The 7836-nt window shown below is 46.7% G+C and overlaps 1 protein-coding gene across 1 annotated transcript; it reads left to right on the top strand.

The window, feature by feature from the left end:
- The first annotated feature begins 376 nt into the window (after positions 1-376).
- Positions 377-6060, top strand: LOC101135418 (cytochrome P450 4F2-like). The gene is made up of 6 exons (XM_004060236.3): positions 377-411; positions 507-633; positions 2467-2588; positions 3209-3479; positions 5679-5757; positions 5927-6060. The coding sequence occupies exons 2-6, from the start codon at positions 556-558 to the stop codon at positions 6058-6060; spliced, it is 684 nt and encodes a 227-aa protein (XP_004060284.3). The 5' UTR covers positions 377-411; positions 507-555.
- Positions 6061-7836: the final 1776 nt, after the last annotated feature.

Genomic DNA, 7836 nt, shown 5'->3' on the forward strand with positions numbered 1-7836 from the left:
AGGGGATGGTAGAAAGTGCCAAGAAAGACGAAGTATGCTAGGTCCCTGTAGAGGCATTTTGTAGTGTTGAGCTATGCTCAGGTTTTGCAGAACATGTTAGACTATTTTGGGGCCATGTCAAGTCATACTGTAGCATGCTGTGCCATGTTAGGCTGTCATTGCTGCACTGTGCTGCTATAGCCTGGTCTAGTCTCCTCTCTCCTCCCCCATCCTCTCTTCTTCCTCTCTCTTTGGCCCTCTTCCTGCTGTGTGGGGCTCGGAGGGGAGAAGTGCAAACCTCTAGCTGGGAGACTTCCCCCAACCCCAAAGTCCCTCCTTTACCCACCTCCATGGCCCCTGATTGTCCCCATTCATGTCAGCCACCATTGCACCAAAGGACAAGGTCTTCTACGGCTTCCTGAAGCCCTGGCTGTGTGAGTATCTGCAGGTGAACAGGGTTGGGAAAAAAGTTGGGGGACCAGGGGAGGAAGATGACCTTGCCCATGGCCCTTGGCTGCCCTGCTAAGGGACGGGCTCCTGCAGAGTGCTGGTGACAAGTGGAGCTGCCACCGTGGGATGCTGATGCCTGCCTTCCATTTCAACATCCTGAAGCCCTATATGAAGATTTTCGATGAGAGTGTGAACATCATGCACGTGAGTTATTTGAAGCCAAGGTCCCAGCTGCAGACTTGGGGTGGAAGGACCACAGACAGATCTGGTGTAGAATTTTGGCTCTGCTGGGTGGCATTGGGCCATTGTTCTTCCTCTCTGATCGCTAGTTTTTTTTTTTAATCTGTAAAATGGGTATAATAATCCCTACTTAAAAGGTGGTCAAGGTGATGTAATGGAGTCATGTTCCTGGTGCACAGTAGGTGCCCAGAAGGTGTCTGTTTCTATGATTCTGTCACCCAAGCCCTATAAAATCAAGAGGGTCACGACGACAATTGCATAGTAGCTGTTGCTGATAAGAAACCACTTGAAAACTCATTGGTTTAAAACAATAAAGGTTTATGAATGTTAATAAGTCTATGGGACAGTTGGCAGGTCCTTCTCTATGTGGAAGGGATCAGTCATGGTACATGAGCAACCTGGAGTCAGGTAGGCAGCCTTGCAGGTGTTGGCTGAGTTCTCTCAATGTTTGGGTTTTGGCTGGCTTCAGACTGATACAGATGGCCCCAGCTGGGACCCCTGGATGTTCCTCCATGTGATTCTCTCCTTCCAGAAGGCACCCCATGGTTCACAATGCAGGCAGGCAGGTTTCCATGGAGTGACACGAGGCTTAGCTTCATTAGTTATTACCTCATGATTTTCACCACATTGCATTTCATCATTGAAAGCCAAAATCCCAGCACACAATCAGAAAAGGAGAGGAGGAGTAAAATAGGCTGTCTCTTAAGGAAAGTCGCTAAAAAATCACATTGCCAAGCGTGTGGATATGGGGGTAAGTGAAGAATTGGGGCGAGGGTTTTGTGAAGTCTCTGGGGTTTTATTAAACTTGCAAATTGATAAGTTAGCTTGTTACTATTTCATGGATTCTGCCAGAAGACAGGAGACTCCTGGGTCAGAGGCAAAGGGTGGTTTATTACTCATGGCACAGCAAGGAGTATGTGTTTCCTGTCAGATTGCATTGTTTCTCCAGGATACCCAAATCCCTTCGGGTGACATTGTTGAGCTTTTATAAATGCCTGCTCAGGTAGTATGTTGCATTACAGGGAAGGAGCATTAGGCTTAGGGAATAGCAAGCAAAGTAAGCCTGATACGGGTCCAAAGGGAGTCATTACCTTATTCTTGAATGCTGTTCTCTGCACACACAACTCTCAGAAATGGCTGAAGTTAAGAACTCAGTGTTTTGCATTTTTAGCATACCCAAAAGGGATACTCAGGGCTCATGGAGGACTTCCTGTCCCAACATAGAGATATTTTTGTAATCAATTTATAACAAGGCAGATAAGGAAAGCCAACATTTATTGAACCCTCACTATATGCCATAAACAATGCCATGTGCCCATCCCATGGTATGAGTGTATATTGACTGATTTGATGTCACTATTCTTTGAAGGAGATATTTTTGCCTCACTGTAGAGGATGAAGCTGTGGGTCTGAGAGATTAGGGAGCTTGCCCAAGTTCACCCAGCTAATAAGTGAGCTTGGAGTAGTGAAACAGGGTTTCTAACCTTGTTTATGTGGCACCAAGGCAGTCATCTCAACTGTTCCTCAAGATTTGACAGGTAGAACGTAGGGAAGGATAAGGAGTTCACCAAGGACATTCAGAGCTGGAACTTGAACCCAGGTCTCCTGACTCCCAGTCTTGCATCTCCATCTCTTAATATTAACAACTTTTACTCTCACTGCAATTTGGTTACCGCTGGAGAGGGATTCTTGGGGAGAAAACGAAGAGGCTGGAATAGTGTGCCTTGGTGGTTGGGTTTGGGGAGGGGCTCCAGGAAGCCAGGGACAAGCTCCAGCTCTGTCCCCATCTCTGGCTAGGCCAAGTGGCACCTCCTGACCTTGGAGCACAATGCCTGTCTGGACATGTTTGAGCACATGAACCTCATGACCTTGGATAGTCTGCAGAAATGTGTCTTCAGCTTTGACAGCCAATGTCAGGAGTGAGTCTTTGCCCAGGGGCTGGGAATTTGAGCCATGGACCCAAAGGAGTAGGCTGGGGGAGAGAGAACTGATGAGGGCAAGCAGAAGTGCCTACCTGGAGGAGTTGTGTCACAGTCTTTGAATGACTGGTATAAACATTATCATGAGGTTTCCAGGGAGATATTGAAGGGGTTTGAGCTAATGGGCATGGTCAAAGCTGAGTTCTGTGAGGGACTGACTGTAGTGTGGACACTAAATGGAGTTGACGTTGGATGCAAGGAGGCTAGGGTAGGGTAGGGACAGTTGGAAGAGGTTGAGGTCTGATCTTTGTGAACAGTTTCAGGAAGGAGAAGGGGCAGGATTATATACCAGAGGCAGGGGAGAGAGAATAAAAGCATGATGTTCAAGTTATGCTCTGGGTGCCTGGGGGCATGAAGGCATCTCACAGAGATGGGATGCAGGGAGATAAGGGCTTGGAGAATCAATCTCATGGCTGACCCCCTCTCTGTATGTGTGGGGTCATCTGTTAACTGTATACTCTGTTTCCTGATAGGAGGTAGCTCCTAGCTGCTGGTGGGAGGTGCTTCTGGGGCTTCAGATATGTTAAGTTGTTGCCTCCCTTTCTGCCCTTATCCTTCAGGAAGCCCAGTGAATATATTGCCTCTGTCTTGGAGCTCAGTTCCCTTGTGGCAAAAAGAAACCAGCAGATCCTCCTGCACATGGACTTCCTGTATTATCTCACCCATGATGGGCGGCACTTCCACAGGGCCTGCCGCCTGGGGCATGACTTCGCAGACGCTGTCATCCAGGAGCAACGCCACACCCTCCCTAGCCAGGGTGTTGATGACTTCCTCCAAGCCAAAGCCAAGTCCAAGACCTTGGACTTCATTGATGTGCTCCTGATTAGCAAGGTGGACTTCTCTGAGATTTGAATTCAAGAAGCAGAAGGGAGCTTAATGTCAAATGTCAGATCAAAGAACTTAGACTTGATCCAGAGGGCACTGGAGAGTCATGGCAGGTGCTTGAGGAAGGGAGGGACAGGTCAGAGATAGGTTTTAGAGATGACTCTGCTGAATGCACCTAGCAGGGGACTGCTAGATGTGAAACTGAGAAGTATAAGATTTTACTCTATTTATGCATTAATAAGCTAGTCTATATATGTATTAATATATCTATGTCTATATCTATATCTATATCTATGTCTATGTCTATGTCTAGGTCATTGTCCATGCCTGAATTTGTGTCTGTGTCTATGACTATGTCTGTGTCTTTGTCTTTGTCATTGCTAGTGTCTGTCTTTGTATCTGCTTCTTTTTCTTTCATTGTGTCTATATCTATGTCTTTGTGTCTTTTCTATGTCTATGTCTGTGTCTTTTCTTTGTCTATATCTTTGTCAATGTCTATGTTTATGTCTTTGTGTATGTCTGTTTATATCTTTATGTATGTCTTCATCTCAGTCTTTATGTCTATGTTTAGTGTCTTTTCTGTGTCAATGTCTATATCTAGATCTATATGTCTTTGTTCATGTCATATCTGTGTATCTATGTCTTTGTCTTTTTCTGTGCCTGTGTCTTTGTCTATGTCTATGTATATTTCTGTGTCTTTTTGTCTATGTGTATGTGTATGTGTATGTTTATGTCTATGTCTATCTCTTTCTCTTTGTCAATGTCTGTCTATGTATTTATCTACAGCTATATCGTTGTCAATGTCTGTCTTTGTCTATGTCTGTGCCTATGTCTATGTCATGTTTATGCCTTTGTCTATGCTCATGTCTATATCTTTCTGTATGTCTGTGTCTGTCTTTGTCTAATTCTTGGTCTTTGTCAATGTCTACATCTTTGTCTGTGTCTGTGTCTTTGTCTGTTTCTTTTCTTTTTCTCTTTCTTTTTTTTTTTTTTTTTTTTTTTGAGAAAGATTCTTGCTCTGTTGCCAGGCTGGAGTGCATGCAATGGCGTGATCTCGGCTCACTGCAACCTCTGCCTCCTGGGTTCAAGTGATTCTGCTTCAGCCTCCTGAGCTGGGACTACGAGTGCCCGCCACCACGCCCAGCTAATTTTTGTATTTTTAGTAGAGATGGGGTTTCACCATGTTGGCCAGGGTGCGCTAGATCTCCTGACCTTGTGATCTGACTGCCTTGACCTCTCAAAGTGCAGGGATTACAGGAGTGAGCCACGGCGCCCAGCGTCTTTGTCTGTTTCTATTTATGTCTACATCTACATCTTTCCCTACGTTTATGACTTTGCCTATGTCTATACCTTTGTCTATGTCTATATCTTTGTCTATATTTGTGTCTGTGTCTATGTCTATATCTATATCTTTCTCTATGTTTATGTCTATGTCTTCTTCTGTCCATGACTTTTTCTATTGTGACAGATGTCTATTGTAACAAGTGCATTAAACACCTGGATCACAGCAGCCCATTTATTGCTCACAGCAACACTAGCAGCCGGAGTAGGATTGTAGCATTGGCTTCATTCCCAAACCACATTTCTCCAAGAGCAATGCAATGTTTTTATCTGTATGTGGAACAGAGTTTGCGCCCTAGGAGAGGGACTCCACATTACGAGTCTTGGCACATTTTCTATTTATTTTCTCGACAGAGAGAGAGAGAGAGAGAGAGAGAGCAAGAGAGAGTGCTTTATTCTGAAGCGTAAACCAATTCTCTCCAGTGAGATGTAATAGTCTGTAGACTTACAACATAAATGTCTTCAGGGGAAATAAATAAGATTGTCTGCATTTACCACACTGGAATGTGAGTATACATCTTTGGAGCAATACTTAATCTCTAACTTCCAAGGCGAATTGTTATTTAATTATCCTGTAAGCTCATTTGCCAGTAACTTTTTCTCAGAAAGTTCTCAACATGTAGAAACCATGAAAATATTCATGTGTCATTGATTCTTCCCACCAGGGACAAAAGAGGAAGGAAGGAAGCCAGTGAGGAAGATTGCATGGTGTGGGCTCTGGTGATGGTGACCAGGAGACATCTAGGAGTGCAAGCTGGGCTTGGGTTTCTGGAAAGAGGATGGATCTTCAGAGTTTATTTCATGTTAGACTGAGGAGTCCTCAGAGCTTGTGTGCTTTTCAAGGGTGTTTTGCCTTCTCTCCAGGATGAAGATGGGAAGGAGTTGTCTGATGAGGACATAAGAGCGGAGGCTGACACCTTCATGTTTGAGGGAGAGGATCCCAGTGAGGACCAAGATGTCTCATCCCAGGGACGTGGTGGGTGGACCCTGGATGGCTTCACCCTTCCCATCCCCCTTCCCCCATCCTCTCTGAAGCCCTCAATCCATGGGTGCTGTCCACCCTGTTGTGCTGAAGCAGCCCAGGGACCCAAGACTGCCTGGCTGCCCCTCAGGCTATGACACCAGGACCAGTGGTCTCTCCTGGGTCCAGTACAACCTTGCAATGCACCCAGAATACCAGGAGCGCTGCGGGCAGGAGATGCAAGAGTTTCTGAAGGTCTGCGAGCCTAAAGAGATAGAATGGTGAGTGCAGGTGCTGGTGGTTGTTCCTGAGCTCCATGACTCATGTTGGCAATGCCGATGGCTCTGCTCCCCAGGTGGGGATGGGAGGAGGAGTTGTTTTTGTCTATTCTGCTACTATTGCTTAGTGGGAGTAGGAGTAGAGGATGACAGGCAAGGCTTAATACCCAGTCCGGCTATCAGGGGAAAAGTTGCAGGCTGTTTGGACAGAAAAGATCTGCTCTGCTGAGAGAATTGGTGACAATATGTGAGGGGAGATGATGCCACTTAACACATGTTTAGTAGATGAACTTCCCCTTTACTCCCTTCTTTTTATCCCTGAAATGTCATTTTGCATGCATAATCTGTTTTAGTTATTGCAACAACCTTGTGAGGTGCTGCTGCTGAAACGCCCATTTACGGACATGAAGGAGCACAGCCTGGTGGTGAGGGGGGCACAATGTGAGGCTGGGTGGGTGGTCTGGGTGCACAGCCCAGATCTACCAGCTGTATGACTGTGGGTAGTCACTTAAGTATTTTCCAGACTTGATTTCTCATTTGTAAAATGGAAAAACAAAATGGTTAATATAGTTAAAAGACTTAAAACAGGCTCCATGACTCATGTTGGCAATGTCGATGGCCGCCATTCCTGCTCTAACCTGCTTGCCCATCCCAGGCACACAGGAGGTCTGCAGTGAGCTGAGCCCCTCTAGCCACTGGGGGCACTTTCTTCTGTGTCCCTAGGACCCTGCCTGTTCATCAACCTCTGGCTTTGCTCCCTGAGCCTAAGAAGGATGGAACCACCAGCAGGTGAGGTCTGTCCTTGCAGAGGTAGTGGGGATTTTGGGGGATGCACCCTACGCGAATGAAGCTGTAGGACCAGGCGCCTGAATCCCCTGGCTGATTGAGCTGGCAGGGGTAGTGGGGTGAGGGTGGTCTAGGGGCTCCCCAGTACCCAGCCAGTGTCAGGAGTACTGTCTTCCCCACCCTCCTGCTCAGCAGTTCTGCTAGGAGCCCCTTCCTTCAAGCGCCCCCCTCACCTGAGTCCACCCCACAGGGCAATTCAGGGCAGGATCTAGGGAGGGCCAGGAGGGGAGCCCTGGATCTGTTGGGAGGAGAATCCTGCATGTGGGAGAAGGAGCCAGGTGCTGATCCAAGGGCCTCAAGATATTTCCCCTTTGAGGCTATCACACTGCCTGAGATTACTCCATTATAAATGTCCTATATTAATATGGCATTGACACTAAAGAATGGGGGTGGAGCAGCATGGCAGAGGGAACGGATTTGGACTTGAGGGTCTCATAGTCTTGAGTTCCTATGAGCTCTGCAACTTGGACTAGAGGCCTGCCCTCTCTGAGACTCAGTTTGCTTTTGTGTTAAATGGACACCTTCCCTCCTCTGGATGCCATCACTCAGGTCTCTTCAACAATGCCCAGGGTTCTGGCCTAGGGAGCTGTTGGGAGGGTGGTGGGACAGCTTTGGGAATTGTGATGCAGGTGAGCATCTGACACAAGCAGGTGCATGTTATATACAGCACCTGGCACATAGTAGGTGCACCTTATGTAGAGCACCTGGCACACAGTAGGTGTACTTTATGTGGCGTACCCAGCACATAGTAGGTACACTTTATGCGGCATACCTGGCACACAGTAGGTGCTCTTTATGTAGCATATCTGGCACACAATAAGGCACACTTTATATAGTGTACCTGGCACACAGTATGTGTGCTTTATGTCAAGTATGTTGCACCGAGTAGTTTTACTTTATGTAGGGGACCTAACACATGGGAGAAGCATTTTATGTG

Source organism: Gorilla gorilla, chromosome 20, assembly GCF_029281585.2.
Source record: "Gorilla gorilla gorilla isolate KB3781 chromosome 20, NHGRI_mGorGor1-v2.1_pri, whole genome shotgun sequence".
NCBI lineage: Eukaryota > Metazoa > Chordata > Mammalia > Primates > Hominidae > Gorilla > Gorilla gorilla.

Bases quoted from the DNA above. Each gene is read 5' to 3' on its own strand.
- LOC101135418 (XM_004060236.3), top strand. From the start codon at position 556: ATGCTGATGCCTGCCTTCCATTTCAACATCCTGAAGCCCTATATGAAG. The intron at 3,480-5,678 runs GTGGACTTCTCT...CCTTCTCTCCAG, and splicing joins ATGTGCTCCTGATTAGCAAG to GATGAAGATGGGAAGGAGTT. The intron at 5,758-5,926 runs GTGAGGACCAAG...GCTGCCCCTCAG, and splicing joins GTTTGAGGGAGAGGATCCCA to GCTATGACACCAGGACCAGT.